This window comes from Lontra canadensis, unplaced genomic scaffold (genome assembly GCF_010015895.1).
Source record: "Lontra canadensis isolate GAN:19392208 unplaced genomic scaffold, GSC_riverotter_1.0 scaffold17, whole genome shotgun sequence".
NCBI classification, from domain to species: Eukaryota; Metazoa; Chordata; class Mammalia; order Carnivora; family Mustelidae; genus Lontra; species Lontra canadensis.
Window position 1 is genome coordinate 23325277 of NW_022631011.1, and position 17927 is coordinate 23343203.

General features: G+C 35.5%; 1 protein-coding gene across 6 annotated transcripts in view; it reads right to left on the reverse strand.

Moving 5' to 3' along the window:
* The window catches only part of GREB1L (GREB1 like retinoic acid receptor coactivator), a 269159-nt gene that overhangs the window by 79674 nt on the left and 171558 nt on the right, over positions 1–17927 (reverse strand). For 5 of the 6 annotated variants that reach the window (XM_032859791.1, XM_032859789.1, XM_032859790.1 and 2 more), the window contains one exon: positions 147–275. The exons of the other annotated variant lie outside the window; for it this stretch is intronic. In XM_032859791.1, the coding sequence (XP_032715682.1) occupies positions 147–275 (129 nt within the window). The remainder of the gene's footprint in view (positions 1–146; positions 276–17927) is intronic. 6 annotated transcript variants of the gene reach the window in all.

A 17927-nucleotide genomic window follows, 5' to 3' on the forward strand; every position in this document is an offset into this window, starting at 1 on the left:
TACAATATTATAGACAGCCCCACTTCTGTCTTCAACTGGCAGGAAAAGAGCTTCTGTTTTCTTCTACCAAATTGTCAATGAGATTTCACACAAGTCTTTTATTGACTATGTATTGAGCAAAGAAAAATAAGTGAGGAAAACATCACCTGCGGCAAAAGTCTTCCCTACAACCTGCAAAGATAAAGCCAGTGGCTTCACAACATTCTTATTCCGGGTCAGGTCCTGAGCTCCACTTAAATTGATTGCAGAATTAGCTGGACTGAGAATTGGCGAATCTTGAAAATGAAAGAGGTTGTTCAAATTAGAAACTATTTTATATGCAGGAAGGAAGTTAATTCAGTGAGAATGAGGTGAGAGAAAGCATATTGTAAAATTTCAGTTTTATCCTTGACCTATTTTAAGAAAGTCAGTTTCTCTGTATTCGGCTTTTACTTTCTTTTTATGTATTTCACAAAAATTCACTAGAAGATACTATGTGGTGGGTACCAGCCTAAGCACTTTAAATAGATCAATTCACTTAATCCCTATTAAGGTGGGTAGTACCACCTTAAGGAGTAGTTGTCATTTAACTCAGTCAAAGTCATATGATTGTGGCATCAAGGTTATCATTATGTGCCATATTAGAACTATCTCCACAGTTCCCCTTAAAGTCGTATTTTAATGAGATATATTTATCTCTATTTAGACGACTTTGTCATTTGGAAGGTGCACTGCAAACTAAGTCATTGCAAGGTAGGAGAAAGAGCTTTTCTCTGAAGGAAAGTTTCTTTGATTTTCGGAGTAAACTTGAATTAATTTACCTATGTAATGTCAGGTACATCCAAAAGAAGGTTCCTATTTAGATTCAGAAAATAATTCAGCCCAGAAAAACCACATGCCAGCGACAGACTATGGGGACCATAAACACTAAAGCCAACGAGAGTTTTCCAAAATGAGTGCAGACTCCCCAGTCCCTGATTCTACTCTGCCGGAACAGCTTAATCCATTAATACCAGCAAGTGTCAAAAGGGGCCATTAAAATTCTCTGAGAGTTAGAAAAGAAAAAATGCTCCAAAGAGCAGGATATTGATGGTACTACATTAGGAATTATCTTAAAGGGGAAAAAAAAGGTATCCAGGAGAGTCTGGGTACCTCTGTCTGTTAAGCATCTGCCCTTGGCTTAGGTCATGATCTCGGGGTCCTGGGACAGAGACCTGCATCCCTCTCTCTCTGGCCCCCCAACCCCACTCATGGCTCTCTCTTGCTCACTCCCGCCATTTCTCTCAAGTAAGTAAATATAATTTAAAAAAAAAATAAGTATTCATATCACAGTGTGATTCCTGATGCCTCTAATGAGTGCTCCTCATAGGACCTCAAAAAATTGAAATGGTTCCCTACTGGCTCAGTAGAGTTAACATGCCTCTCTGAGGTCAGGGCTTACCACCAGGGAGTGGTTTTTAGTCTACAGGAAGAGCAGAAGCCAGAAACTGCACAGACAACACTACAACGTGCAGGAAACTGGAAGACGGTTTTTCATGTCTTAACAGAGAAACTTACAGGATAGGAATCCCAGGTAAGTTTGCTATGCTGTTGAATAGTTTGGTCGTTATGTTTCAGGCCACAGTTGTATTGTTTGGAACAAAGCTAGTAATTTACTACAGTAGTTTATACCTATAATTTTAGTGTATTTCTAATACTCCAGGTAAACAAAAATACATAGGTAAAATGTAGCTTATAAGTTATGAAGAGCAATGATTCACCTTATTTTTTTCCAAGTCACTGAATTCAAATTAGCAGAGGCCAATATTTTTAAAATAATGAAAAAGAACAAAGTTAATGTATAGGAACCAATCTTCAGATATATAAGCAATAATCAATAGATAAAATGCCTATAGAAATACACACAACTATATGCAGAAAACTTTGCAGTACTTCTTAATATAATGTCTGGGATTTGTTAATGTATAGGAATCAATTTTCAGATATATAAGCAATAATCAATAGATAAAATGCCTATAGAAATACACACAACTATATGCAGAAAACTTTGCAGTATTTCTTAATATAATGTCTGGGATTTGTTTCAACATATTGAAGGAAAGAAGGAGAGAGAAAGTAAGATTAAGTAATATTGGCCATGTGCTCATAATTTTGGAACTGGGTGATAGGTCCCTAGTGTTAGTACATTATATTAGTCTCTCTATTTTTAAAAGTTATTTAAATTCCAGTTAATATACAGTGTAGTATCAGTTTCAGGCATACAATATAGTGATTCAACAACTCCATACAATATCCAGTGCTCATCACAACATGTGCACTCATTAATCCCTACTGCCTATTTAACCCATCCTCCCTTCTGGTAAACATCAGTTTGTTTTCTATAGTTAAGAGTCTATTTCTTGGTTTGCCTCTCTCTCACTCTTTTTTTCCCCCTCTTTTTTTTCCTTGGTTTGTTTTGTTTCTTAAATTCCACATGAGTGAAATCATATGACATTTGTCTTTCTCTGACTTATTTAACATAATAATTCTAGCTCCATCCATGTTGTTGCAAATGGCAAGATTTCATTCTTTTTTATGGCTGAGTAATATTCCATTGTGTGTGTGTGTACATATGTTGTGTGTGTGTATATGTATATGTATATGTATATATACATATACATATGTATACACCACATTTTCTTTATCCATTCATCAGTTGATGGATTTGGGGCTGTTCCCATAATTTAGCTATTGTAGGTAATGCTGCTATAAACCCTGAGGTGCGTGTATCCTTTGTATTAGTATTTTGTATTCTTTGGGTAAATACCCAGTGGTCCAATTGCTGGATCATAGGGTAGTTTAATTTTTACCTTTTTGAAGAACCTCCATACTGTTTTCCAGAGTGGCTTGTCCAGTTTGCATTCCTACCAACAGTGCACAAATATTTCCTTTTCTTCACATCCTTGCCAACACCTGCTGTTTCTTATGTTGTTGGTTTTAGCCATTCTGACAAGTATGAGGTGATATCTCATTGTAGTTTTGATTTGCATTTCACTGATCAGTGATGTTGAGCATCTTTTCATGTGTCTATTGGCCATCTGTATGTCTTTTTTGGGAAAATATCTATTTGTGTCTTCTGCCCATTTTTAATTGGATTATCTGTCTTTTGAGTGTTGAGTTTTATAAATTCTTTATGTATTTTGGATACTAACCCTTTATCAGATAGGTCATGCAAATATCTTTTCCCATTCCATAGTTACCTTTTAGTTTTGTTGATTATTATTCTATCTTATATGTATTTTAACTTTCCATATTAAAGATTTCTAAAAATTAAAAAAAACACTTCTGAAGTTCATGAAAATAGACCTGAACAAATGTCAAGACATACCATGTTTCTGAGAAGGAACATTTGATGTCAAAAAGATGAAATCAATCTAAGTTAATTTATAAATTTAATGTGATCCTAGAAAAATACTAACAGGTATAGATATTATTAGAATTACTATAAGAATCATTAGAATGTTTAAAGTAGGCAAATTGATGTGATATTGATATAAAAAACAAATACACAAGGATAGCTGGAAACATTCTGAAAAATAGGAGAAATGAGTCTAATATGATGACATAATAAAGCTTACTATAAAACCTCAGTCAATAAATACTGTGGTCTTGGTGCATTAGCAGACAAACAGAATAATAGATTTAAAAAGACAGTAAGAAATAGATGCAAATACACAAGAGAATTTAGTATAAGGTAAAGGTAGCAGCTCAAAGCAGCAATGAAGATGAGCCATTCAATAAACTGTATTGAGGCAATTTGATATGTAAGAAAAAAATTAAGATTGATCCATATCTTACACTAAACACCAAAGTCAAATGACTAAAGATACACACTTGAGAACTAAAGATACAGAAATAACAGGAAACAACACAGAAAAGTTGATTATCACCTTAAAATGGAAAAGGCCAGACTATTGTTCAAAACATGGAAGCCATTAGAAAAAGGTTTATATATTCAGCTACATTAAAATTTAAGAAATCTGTATGATAAAACACTCTAACCATGCAAAGAGTAGCTAGAAGAGAACTGGAGTGGCCATCTCAGAAAACAGAAGGTTTAAGACAAAATTTATTATTAGAGAAAAAGAAGCGGTATTTTATATTGATAAAAGGATTAACCCACCAGGAAAACATAACGATTAAAAACATATATGCACCTAACAAATCAGCCCCAAATTCATGAAGCAAAGACTGATGAATTGAAGGGAGAAATAGGCAACTCAATAGTAATAGGTGAGACTGTAATATTCCACTTTCAACAATGAACAGAGAAACTAGGGAGATGATTAACAAGGAAACAAAAGACTTAAGACATTATAAATCAACTAGACTTAACTGATATCAATAAAACATTCTCCCAACAAAAGCAGAATACACATTCTTCTCAAGTGCACAAGGGAACACTCTCTAGGACAGACAATCTGTTAGATGATAAAACGAGCCTCAATAAAATTAAAGGAAACGAAATCTTGCAAATTACATTCTCTGACTTCAATGGCCTCAAATAAGCAATCAGTAACTGAAGGAAATCTGAAAAATTCACAAATACATGGAAATTAACGACACACTCTTAAATAACCAACAGGTCAAAGAAGAAATCAAAGGGAAATTAGATACCACTTTAAGGTAAATGAAAATGAAAACACAATGTATGGAAACTTATGAGATACCTGTAAAGAAGTGTTCAGAGGGAAATTTACAGCTATAAGTACATATATTAAAACAAAAGAAAGATCTCAAAGAAATAACTAGCCTCTACCTTAAAAAACTAGAAAAGAAGAGCAAACTAAATCCAAAATAAGCAGAAGAAAAGTAATAAAGACTACAACAGAAATGAATGAATAGGGAATACAGAAATAATCGCAAAAATCAAGAAAACCAAGTTTGCTCTTTGAGTAGCTTAATGAAATTGACAAACTTTTAGCTAGACTGTCCAAGTAAAAAAGAGAAAAGATATAAATTACTAAAATAAAAAATGTACAGGAGGGAATCACCGGCAACCTTACTTCTAGGAAAAGTTATGAAGGAATACTGTGAACAACTGTATGCCATTATTACGGACTGAATTTTGTCCATCCCCGCCACAACCTCCTCTGCCCACCCCCAGCCTGGCAAAACTATTTTTAAGCCTAGTACCTTAGAATGTGAAGCTATTTGGAGACAGGATCTTTAAAGAGGTAATTAAGTTTAAATGAAGTCATAAGGGTGGGGTGTTAACCTGACTGGTATTCTTTTTTTTTCAAGGTTTTTATTTATTTGAGAGAGAGAGTGAAAGGGAGAAGCAGACTCCACACTGAGCAGAGAGACTGATGCGGGGATCGATCCCAGGACCAAAAGATCATGATCTGAGCCGAAGGTAGATGCTTAACCAACTGAGTCACCCAGGTGCCCCTGACTGGTGTTCTTAAAAGAAGAGGAAGAGAAACCAGGGATGTACACACACAGAGGAAGGGCCATGTGAAGATAGAGCAAGAAGGCAACTATTTGCAAACCAAGGAGACAGACCTCAGGAAAACTGATCATACTGTACCTTGATCTTTCCTGGACTTGCAGCCTCTAGAACTTTCAGAAAATAAATTTCTTTTATTTAGATCACTCAATCTATGATATTTTGTTATGGCATCCTTAGCATACCGGTATTTAATTAGTTCACTCAGATGAAATGGACAAAAAAGAAAATACTAAGGAATAGACTACAAAATGACTAGGCTAATAAATGAGTTCACCAAAGTTCCAGGATATATCAAGATACAAAAATTAATAAATAGCACTGAGAGTCCAGAAAGAAACCATTGCATTTTATGGGCAATTAAATTTTGACAGGAGTGCCAAGAAAATTCAATGGGTTAAAAAAACAAACAGTATTTCAACAAATAATTATGGGACAACTGGATATCCACATGCAAAAGAATAAACTTCGATGTCTTTCTCACACCATATACAAAAATTAACCAAAAATGGATTATAGATCTAAATGTAAGAGCTAAAACTACACCATTCTTTTTTTTGTAACAGCTTTTAAAAATTTTATTTATTTATTTATTTATTATTTCTTTTCAGTGTTCCAGAATTCATTGTTTATGCACCACACCCAGTGCTCCATGCAATACATGCCCTCCACAATACCCATCACCAGGCTCACCCAACCCCCCACCGTATACCACTCTTTGAGAAGAAAACACAAAAGTAAATATTCATGGCCTTAGATTAGGTAATAGTTTCTTAGTTGTGACACTGAAAGCACAAGAAACAAAAGAAAAAATAAATAAATCAAACTTTATGAAAATTTTAAAATAAATTGTGCTTCAAAGAACACCATCAAGAGAGTGAAAAGACAACCTGTGTGTGAAAAAAATACTTGCAACTCATATATTTGATAAAGGACTTGTATTCAGTACATTTATATACTTCCTTATACCCTTATAACTCAAAATAGAAAGCTAAATAACCCAACTGGAAAATGGACAAATTATTTGTATAGATGTTTCTCCAAAGAAGATGTACAAATAGCCAAAAAGCACATGAAAAAATGCTCACATTAGCCATTGGAGAAATACAAATCAAAACCACAATGAGATATTACTTCATGTCCACAGAATGTCTAAAATTAAAAAAAAAAAAAAGAACATGAAGAGTCTTGGTAAGGATATGGAGAAACTAGAACGCTCACACATTGTTGGTAGAAATGTAAAATGATACAGACACTTAGGAAATAGTTCCACAGATGGATGTATATAGTTATCATATGACCCAGCAATTGCACTCACAGGTGTGAAATGAGAACTAAGTGAAAACATATTTCCACACAAAAATCTATACACAAATGTTCATAGCAGCATTATTCCTATAGCCGCAAAGTGGAAACAACCTAAATGTCTATAAACTGATAAATGGATAAATAAAATGTGCTTATGCATAAAATGGGATTTTGTTCAGCAGTAAAAAAGAATGAAGTACTGTTATGTACTACATGGATGGACCTTGAAAATAACATGCCAGATAAAAGAAACCAGTCACAAAAGGCCATATGTTGTATGATTCCATTTATATGAAATGCCCAGAATAGACACATTCATAGAAATGGAAAGCAGATTTGTACTCCACAGGGTTCGGCAGTGGAGGGCTGAAATAGAGTGACTGAAATGGATACACAGTTTCTCACTGAGTGATGTTCTGAAGTTTACGTGGTGATAATTGTACAATTCTGTGAGTATATTAAAAAACATTCATTGTACACAGTTAATGGGTATATTGTAAGATATATGAATTATATCTCAATAAAGCTGTTATTTTAAAAACACTATAAGCAAAATTACAAACCAGGGATAATATTTATAACTTACTTTTACACTATGTTCCTGTCAACAGACGTCAACAAGAAAAAAGAATACTATTGGATATCCTTTGTTGCTGCATACCACTTCCCTTTGGCCCATCTTTTGATTTCAGCAGGAGGTATGGTGGATGGTTTTGTGGGTCAGTTTCCTGGGGGCAGCATCTTACCTCAAGCTCATATCCAGCTTCTTTGAGCTTTTTATCTCAGGGGCTTCTTCAAGGTCATCAAGCTCTTAGCCCTGTGTGTGGTCCAGAAGTGTGAGGAAGTGTAACAACTCTGGGGCAGCCCTCAACTCATGGAGGACTAAGAATAAATGTCCTAGCTTTCCATTCTTGGGAAGGATAATTCTGGGAGGCATTCTGCCTGCTTCTTTGAGAACCTGGTAGATTCAAGCCCTCCGGGCTTACAGCAACTACACAGAAAACACACTCTTTTTTGGCTTACTCCTGCTTGTAGGGATCACTTCTCAAATAAGCTACTTGCACCCAAATCCTTTCTTTAGGCTCTGATTCCAGCAGAACCCAAATGACGACAAACAAGTCAAGGTAAAGGAACTTAGAGTTCATAGAAAGAAGATGCAAATAGTTTTTAAACAAATGCAAAGATGCTCAATGTCAACAACAAGGAAAGTGCAAAATTAAAACTACACTCAGATATTATTTTTCACCCGTCAGATTGACAAAATCCAAAAGTTCAAAAATAAACTTTATTAGTGAGCCGTTGTGGAAATACAAACTGACACACATCTTCCGGTAGAACCTCTATGGAAAGTAATTTACAGCATTTGTAAGAATTACAAATGAATCCATGTTTGACCCAGCAATTCCTGAGTATTTATATACTGTGAGAAATAATATATATGGAGGTTATTCATTGTTGCATTGTTTAAAAATATAAATGCCCATCAATAGGGGATAGGGTAAATAAATAATGGTACAGCCACACAGCGTGACAATATGCAACAGTAAAAACAATGAGGAAGTTCTATCGATTTGGAAAGATTTCTAAGAGATAACTGTATGAAAAAGCAAAGCTCAGAACAAAATGCTGTCTTTAGAGTAAAAAAAATGTATGAAAATAAGAATCCATGCTTGTGCCTGCTTGAACAGATATAAAGAAAATCTAGAAAGATACAGGAGAAACAAGTGACAAGAGATCACCTATAGAAATGAGGGGGGATGGAAAGAGAAACTTCACTGAGTATATATGATACAGTATATCTTTATGTGTGCATGTATATTTTCTAAAATATAAATGTTTCAAAAACAGTGTAATAAGTAAGTCTAGAGAAATATAGAAAATATTTATGTGTAGACTGACAACTGGCATCAGAAATACTTAATTGTACAAAGTGAGCGTTTATTTTAATATTAGATTACACAGTGCTTTTATTTATTTATTTATTTATTTATTTAAGATATTATTTATTTATTTGACGGAGGGAGAGAGATCACAAGTAGGCAGAGAGGCAGGCAGAGAGAGGAAGGGAAGCAGGCTCCCCAGTGAGCAGAGAGCTGGATGTGGGGCTCGATCCCAGGACCCTGAGACCATGACCTGGGCCGAAGGCAGAGGCTTAACCCACTGAGCCACCCAGACACCCCAATTTTATTTATTTATTTTTAAAGATTTTATTTATTTATTTATTTGAGATAGAGAGCACAAGCAGGGAGAAGGAGCAGAGGGAGAGGAAGAGGCTCCCCGCTAAGCAGAGAGCTTAGCTGGATCCTAGAATCCTGGGATTGTAACCTGAGCCAAAGGTAGATGATTAACCAAATGAGCCATCCAGGTGTCCCTACACATAGTGATTTTAAAGGGCAATTCCATTTCAACAAAACTGCTTTCGCCAAGTTACCAATGATCTAATCCCCAAATCCAGGAGACTCTTTTCAGTAGCTATCAGACTGAATCCCACTGCTACGTTTATTTACTTATTCATTGATTATTTATTGAGCACTTACCATTTGTCAAGAAACTTGCTAGGATCTACAGGTTTAATGTTCAACAAGGCGAGCACCGTCTTTGTGCAACTTTTCTTCTGTCTACTAAGTACTGATGTTCTGCACCTTTTTATTTATCTCAAGACAATGTGTTAAGACTCCATGGTTTCATTTTGAATTTTTAAAAATTTATTTCATGTATGTTGTTTGTCTTATTTCATTTCATTAACAAATTTTGGAATGTATCAATTATAGAATAATCAGAAAGGACAGATGTGCATTAGATAAAGTCAGGGTGAATTTTCCAAAATGTAAATCCCATTATGTTATCCCCTAATCTTTACCACTTTGCACATGCTTCTATTCTTGAATTTATCGTGGGTGGTGGACACTGGCATATTTAGCATCTAACACTAGTGGTTTTGATTATTTGGAAGTCGTCCCCAGTGTCCAAAATGTAACAGACTGTGATTCTGCTCATACTCAAACATGGATTAAACCCTGGGCTGTTGTGTAGTACATGGTGTTTAGATAACCAGTAAGCAGCCGACTGCTTGATTCTCTCTACTAGTGATTTCATATCCATTTAAAGGAACTTGTAAGCACTGGAAGAATCTCAAACTTGGAAAGTTCCTTGCGCAAGTCACAGCTCTGCTTTCTATGTTGTGGTTTATAACTTCTTGTTTCTCCCACTAAGTCACAAGCTCCTTGAGGGCATTCCCAGCTCCTGGCACAATGTCTGTCATATTGTGGCTAAAGAAATAAAATGGGTGGGGGGAGGGAGAGTAGAAGCCTAAACAATCTCCTTATCCTCTTTATGCAATAGTTCAGTAACTCTCTGTTAGCCCAAAATCCCTGGGGTTGGGGAAGACTTTTGCATAGTTAGTAGAAAGAGTCTGAATTCTGATTTTGCCATTTACTAGCTTTTTTTCACCAAGTACTAACCCTTTCTGAGATTCTGTTTCATGATCTGAAAAATGGTATCTGTCTCACCATAACAATTAACATGTTTAGAATAGTGTCTGGAACACAGTAGATATTCAGTAAATCTTCGTTTTGCTAAACCTTTTTTTTAAGTAGGCTCCATACCCAATTCCGGGCTTGAACTCATGACTCTGAAATCAAGATTCGCATGCTAGCCAGGCTATTTGGCTATTTGGCTAAATCTTGTTAAGAGTTTTCCAGATGGGGGGACGCCTGGGTGGCTCAGTTGGTTGGACGACTGCCTTCGGCTCAGGTCATGATCCCGGAATCCCGGGATCGAGTCCCACATCGGGCTCCCAGCTCCATGGGGAGTCTGCTTCTCCCTCTGACTTTCTCCTCGCTCATGCTCTCTCTCACTGTCTCTCTCTCAAATAAATAAATAAAATCTTAAAAAAAAAAAAAAAAAAAAGAGTTTTCCAGATGGGGGCGCCTGGGTGGCTCAGTGGGTTAAGCCTCTGCCTTCGGCTGAGGTCATGATCTCAGGGTCCTGGAATCGAGTCCCACATCGGACTCTCTGCTCAGCGGGGAGCCTGCTTCCTCCTCTCTCTCTCCCTGCCTGCTTCTCTGCCTACTTGTGATCTCTGTCAAATAAATAAAGTCTTTAAAAAAAAAAAAAAAGAGTTTTCCAGATGATTGAGAACTTAAATCTTTACTATCACTCTTTCTGCCCTTGACACCTGCATAAAATGTGGATGACATAATTTGCTTCTTTCCCACGTAAGTACACTGGGCCTATTTTCACATTCAGATTGCAATTAATGTTCTCCTAATAAGATACCATATTCCTATTAATGAACTATGAGGCCACATTAGTTATTTCTGTCAACTGTTTTACTTTTGACTCAACTGAAACACAAGTCCCCCTAAAATTAATATTAAACAAGATACTTCCTAATCTGTTCTTATGCTGTTGATTTTTAAAACAGCTCTAAGTATAATTAACAATAAATGCACATACTTAAACAACTTGATAAGTTTTTACACGTATATATGCCTGTGAAATTATCACTACAGACAACACAGTGAACATACTTATCACCCCCAAATCTCCTTGTTTTTTCATATTTTTTAAATTATTTTTTAAAGATTTTATTTATTTGACAGTAAGAGATAGCAAGAGGGAGAGAGCACAAACAAGGGGAGCGGCAGAGAGAGGGAGAGGGAGAAGCAGGCTCCCCACTGAGCAAGGAGTCTGATTGTGGGTGGGGGCTCAACCCCAGGACACTAGGATCAAGACCTGAGCTGAAAACACATGCTTAACTGACTGAGTCACCCAGGCATCCCACCCCACCTCCTTGTAATCCCTCCCTTCTATGTCTTCTTGCTCTCCCATCCCCAAGCAAACACTGACCTGTTGTCACTCTAAATTAGTTCGCATTTTCTAAACTTACATGCACACAGACTGACACAATATTACTTTCTCTTTTGTCTGGCTTCTTTCACTCACCATTATTATTTTGAGATTCATCCATGCTGTTATGAGTATCAATAACTCATTACTGCTTATTGAGTTGTGTTACATTGTATGGACATATAGCAATGGATAAATATTCACCTGCAGGGAAATTGGGGTTATTTCCAGTTTTTGCCATTACAAATAAGGCTGATATGAACATTTGTGCACACATTTTTATATGGACTATATTTTCTTTCTCTTGGGTAAATATCTAGTAATGGAATGGCTAGACTATATGATGGGTATATGTTTAACTTTTAAAGAAACTACCAGTGTATTAGAGTTCCAATTCCTTCATATCGATGCTTGATATAATCAGCCCTTTAATTTTAGCTATTCTAATAAATGTGTAGTGATATCTCATTGTTTTTATTTGTGTTTTGCTAATGACTAATGGTGTTAAGTATCTTTTCACATGCTTAGTTGCCATCCATCTATCTTTTGTCCATTTTAAAAACTGGCTTATTTTCTTATTATTGAGTTTTTTAAAGGTCTTTTTTCTAAATACAATTCCTATATATCCTTTGCAAGGATTTTCACCCAGTCTGTGGCCTGTCTTTTCATTTTCTTAATAGTGTCTTCTAAGAAGAATTTCTTAATTTTAATGAAGTTTAATTTGTCAATTTGTTCTTTTGTGGATTTTGTTTTTGGTGCTATATCTAAGAAATCTTTGCCTAACCCAGGTCACAGATACTTTTCCTTATGTTTTATTATAGAAGTTATATATTTTGTAGTTTTATAGTTAAGTCCATGATCTACTTGAGTTAATTTTGTATGTGGCGTGAGATAAAGATTGAAGTTCATGTTTATGCATATGGATATCCAATTGTTCCCGCACTATTTGTTAAGAAGTTTATCCTTTCTAGGGATGCCTGGGTGGCTCAGGTTAAGCCACTGCCTTCGGCTCAGGTTATGATCCCAGGGTCCTGAGATCGAGTTCCGCATTGGGCTCCTTGCTCAGTGGGAAATCTGCTTCTCTCTCTGCCTCTGCCTGCTTGTGCTCTTGCTCTCTCTCTCTCTCTGACAAATAAATAAATAAATAAATAAATAAATAAATAAATAAATAAAATCTTTTAAAAAAATTTATCCTTTCTTTACTGCATGCATTGTTTTTGTCCCTTTGTTAAATATACATTTATGTGTGTGAATTTATTTCTAGAATTTCTATTCTGTTCCATTGATCTATCTGTATGTCTTTACACCAGTACCACATTGTTTTGATTATTGCAACTTTATAATAATTCTTCAAATCAAGTAGTGTTAGTTTCCAATTTTGTTCTCTTTTTTAGAGCTGCTTTTGCTATTTTAAGTCATTTGCATTTCCATATGAATTTTAGAATTCACTTGTCAAATTCTACCCAAAAAAGCTTCTGGAATTTTGGTTTGGATTGTGTTGAATCTACAGGTCAATTTAGAGAGAACTGACATTTTAACAATTTTGGTTTTTCAACCCATGAACAAGAGATCTCTCTCCAATTTATTTAGGTTTTCTTTACTTCCTCTCAGCTTTGCATTCTAGTTTTTAGGCTACAGTTTTTTCACACCTTCCCTCAGATTTATCCCTATTATTTCATATTTTTATTATATACATGTGTTTCTGTGTATTATAAATGAGCCACAGTTCCTTTAAAATTTTTAATTTCTGGGGCACCTGGGTGGCTCAGTGGGTTAAAGCCTCTGCCTTCAGCTCAGGTCATGATCCCAGGGTCCTGGGATCTAGCCCTGCATCGGGCTCTCTGCTCAGTGGGGAGCCTGATCCCCCCCCCACCGCCAGCCTCTCTGCCTACTTGTGATCTCTTTCTGTCGAATAAATAAATAAAATCTTAAAAAAAAAAAAACAAAAACAAAAAAACAGCCACCATCTGTTCTCAGTGGTCAAACAAAAATATTTAAAATTATTTTTTTAAAATTTCTGATGGTTTGTTGTTGGCATATAGAAATATAACTGATATTTGTATATTGATCTTATATCCTTAAATGTTGCTAGGCTCATTTATTAATTCTAATAACTTTTTTTGTAGATTTCATTGAATTTTCTGCATAGATCATCTGTGGTCTATAAATAAAGACAATTTTATGTCTTCCTTTCCAGTCTGGAAGCCTTTAGTTATTTTTCTTGCCTGATTACACTGCTAGAATCTGCAGCACCGTTGGGTAGAAGTGGTAAGGGCGGACATACCTATCTTGCTCTGATCTGAGGGAGAAGCATTTAGGTATGCCAGCTGTGGGGTTTTTTTCATTATCAGGCTGAGGAAATCCGCCCCCCTTTCTTTCCCTAAGTTTGTTAAGAATCTTTATCAGGAATAAATATTGAATTTTGCCAATGCTTTTTTCCTGCATCTACTGAGATAATGATATGGTTTTATTTTTTAGTTTGTTAACATGGTAAACATTAACTGATATTCAAATGCTAAACCAACAAAGCATTCCTGGGATAAATCCCACTTGGTCACGATATATTATCCTTTTAACATATTGTTGGCATCAATATACTAACATTTTTTTTAGAAATTTTTTGTTTATGGGGTGCCTGTGTGGCTGTCAGTTAAGCATCAGGCTCTTAATTTTGGCTCAAGTCATGTTCTCAGGGTTCTAAGACTGAGCCCCATGTTAAGCTCTGTGCTGGGTGTGGAACTTGTTTAAGAGTCTCTCTCTCCCTTTCCCTCTGCTCCTCCCACTCTCTGTGTCAAAAAAAAAATTTTTTTTATATTTATTTCATGAGGGATATTGGTTTGAACTTTTCTTATAATGTCTTTGATTTTGGCATCAAGGTAATGCTGACTAGAATAAGTTAGGAAAGTAGTCCATTCTCTTCTATTATTTGGATGAGTTCATGTAGAATTGTTATTATTTTTTGTTTAAATGTTTGGTGGAATCAACCACTAAGCCATCTGGGCCCAGAGGGTTTTCTTAGGAAAGATATTAGCCACATTTTTAAAGCATTTAAGAGACATAGAACTATTCAGATTATCTATTTCTTTTTATTCATTCATTCAATATTCATTTATTCATTTGAGAGAGAAAGAGAGAGCACAAGTAGGGAGCAGGGAGAGGGAGAGAATCTCAAGCAGACTCTCCACTGAGCATGGAGCCTGACATGGGTCTCCATCTCACAACCAAGAGATCATGACCTGAGCTGAAACCAAGAGTCGGACACTTAATCAGCTGAGCCACCCAGGTGCTCCAGTTATCTATTTCTTCTTATGTAAGTTTTTGTAATTTGTCTTTCAAGGAATTTGCTCATTTCATCCAAATTCCCAAATTTTTTGGTATAAAATGTTCCTAACTTCCTCTTATTATCCTTTTAATATCATTCAAATGGATAATGATGTCACCTCTCTCAGTCCCAATATTAATAATTTGGATTTTCTCTTTTTTTCCTAATAGTGAGGCTAGAGGTTTATCAATTTTATTGACTTTTTTGAAGAACTAGTTTCTAGTTTTTATTTTTCTATTGTTTTTCTGCTTTTTATTTCACTAATTGTCACTTTGATCTTTATTATCTCCCTTTTTCTGATTACTTTGGGGTTAATTTTCTTTTTCTTAATTTCTTAAGGTGGAAGCTGAGTTCATTGATTTAAGATCTTTCTCCTTTTTTTTTTTAAGATTTTTTTATTTATTCATTTGAGAAAGAGAGTGAGTGAGAACACGAGGAAGGGGAAGGGTCAGAGGGAGAGGGAGAAGTAGACTCCCCGCTAAGCAGGGTGCCTAATGCTGGGCTCAATCCCAGGACTCCAGGATCATGACCTGAGCTGAAGGCAGACACTTAACTCACTGAGCCACCCAGGCACCCCCAAAATCTTTCTTGTTTTCGAATGTACATTTTAGTGTTATAAATTTCCCTCAAAATAGTGCTTTACTGGAATCTCCCAAATTTTGTTTTGTTGCTTTTTCATTTCCATTCAATTCAAAATATTATTAATTTCCTTTTGGGTTTCTGTTTTGACCAAAGGATTATTTAGAAATGTAGTACTTAGTTTCCAAATATTTGGAGATTTCCCAAGATCTTTCAGTTATTGATTTCTAATATAATTACATTTTAGGTAGATAACATACTTTATATTATTTGAATCCTTTCAAATGTATTAAGACTTGTTTCATGATTTTTTACATAGCAAAGGAAACCATCAACAAAACAAAAAGACAGCCTACTAAATAGGAGAAGATATTTGCAAATAATATATCCAATAAGGGGCTAATCTCCCAAATATGTAAAGAACTTATAAAACTCCACACCAAGGGGCGCCTGGGTGGCTCAGTGGGTTAAGCCGCTGCCTTCGGCTCAGGTCATGATCTCGGGGTCCTGGGATCGAGTCCTGCATCAGGCTCTCTGCTCGGCAGGGAGCCTGCTTCCCCCCCCCCCCCTCTCTCCCTCCCTCTCTTTCTACTTGTGATCTCTCCCTTTCAAAAAAAAAAAAAAAAAAAAAAAAAAAATTAAAAAAAAAAAACCAAAAAAACTCCACACCAAAAAAACCGAGCAATCCAATTTAAAAATAGACAGAGGACCCAAATAGACATTTTTCCAGAGAAAACATACAGATGGCCAACAGACACATGAAAAGATGTTCAACATCACTAATCACCAGGGAAATGCAAATCAAAAACCACAACTAGACCTGTCAGCGTGGCTAAAACAAAAAAGACAAGTGGTGAGGATGTGCCAAAAAAGGAATCCTTGTTCACTGTTAGTAGGAATGTAAATCAGTGCAGACACGAAGAAAAACAGTATGAAGATTTCTCAAAAAATTTTATATATATATATATATCTATATATATATATCTCATATGAGCCAGTAATTCCACTCCTGAGTATTTTCCCAAAGAAAATAAAACACTAATTTTTAAAGATAGATGTTTACTGCAGTATTAACAATTGCCAAGATACAGAAACAACCCAGAGGTCCATCAGTAGATGAATAGATAAGGAATATGGTGTGTGTGTGTGTGTGTGTGTGTGTGTGTATGAAAACACAATGGACTATTATGCAGCCATGAAGACCAACAATATCAGGCCATTTGAGACAATATGGATGGACCTAAAGGGTATTATGCTAAATGAAATAAGTCTGACTGATAAAGACAAATACCACATGATTTCACTCATAAAGGGAATCTAAAAAACAACAACCAAAACAAGTGAATAAACAAAGCGGAATCAGACCTATAAACACAGAAAACAGACTGATGGTTGCCAGAGGAGGTGGTGGAGGGCTGAGTAAACTGGGTGAAGAGGAGGCTTCTAGTTATGGAATGAATAAATCATGGGAATAAAAGACACAGCATAAAGAATATAGTCAACAATACTGTAATAGCAATGTATTGGGACAAATGACAAGTACACTGTGATAAACATAACATAACATATAAACCTGTTGGATCACAAACTGTATATCTGAAACTAATGTAACATTATATGTCAACTACACTAAAAAAAAAAAAGACTTATTCTATGGACCATAAGCATGATATCATAATTATTTTTGTCCCTCTGCATGTAACATTTCTGTTTTCTTTGGCTTGGTAAATGTTCTATGTGAACTTGAGGATGTGCAGCTTGCTGTTGTTGGGTGGAATGTTCTATAAATGACAATTAGGTCAACTTGGTTGATACTGTTGTTCAAATATTCTATATTCTTTCTGTTTTTCTGTTGTTTCAATTGCTGAGAGAAAGGTGTTCAAATACCTGGCTATAATTGGGGATTTATATATTTCTTAAAATAAATCTATCAGTTTTTGCTTTTGTATTTCAAATCTCTGTCATTAGGTGCATAAATTTTTAAGACTGTTCATTCCTCAGGGGCACTTGGGTGGTTCAGTCAGTTAAGCATCTGACTCTTGATCTTGGCTCAGGTCTCAATCCCAGGGTCATGAGTTCAAGCCCCGCACTGGGCTCCATGTTGGGCATAAAGCCTACTTAATTAAAAAAAAAAAAAAGATTGCTCTGTTCTCCTGATTACTTGATCTCTTTATTATTCTGAAATTACCTCTTTAATCTCTGGTAATAATTTTTGCTCTGAAATCTAATTTGGCTGATGTTTATATAGCCACTCAAGCTTACTTTTTACTACTGTTAGCATGGTACTTTTTAAACACTTTTTAACTTATTTGCGCTTATATTTTTTTATTTTTTATTTTTTTATGATGTAAACACTTTATTACTACTCCAGAAAAATTCACCTGTACAGTGTAAGAGAAG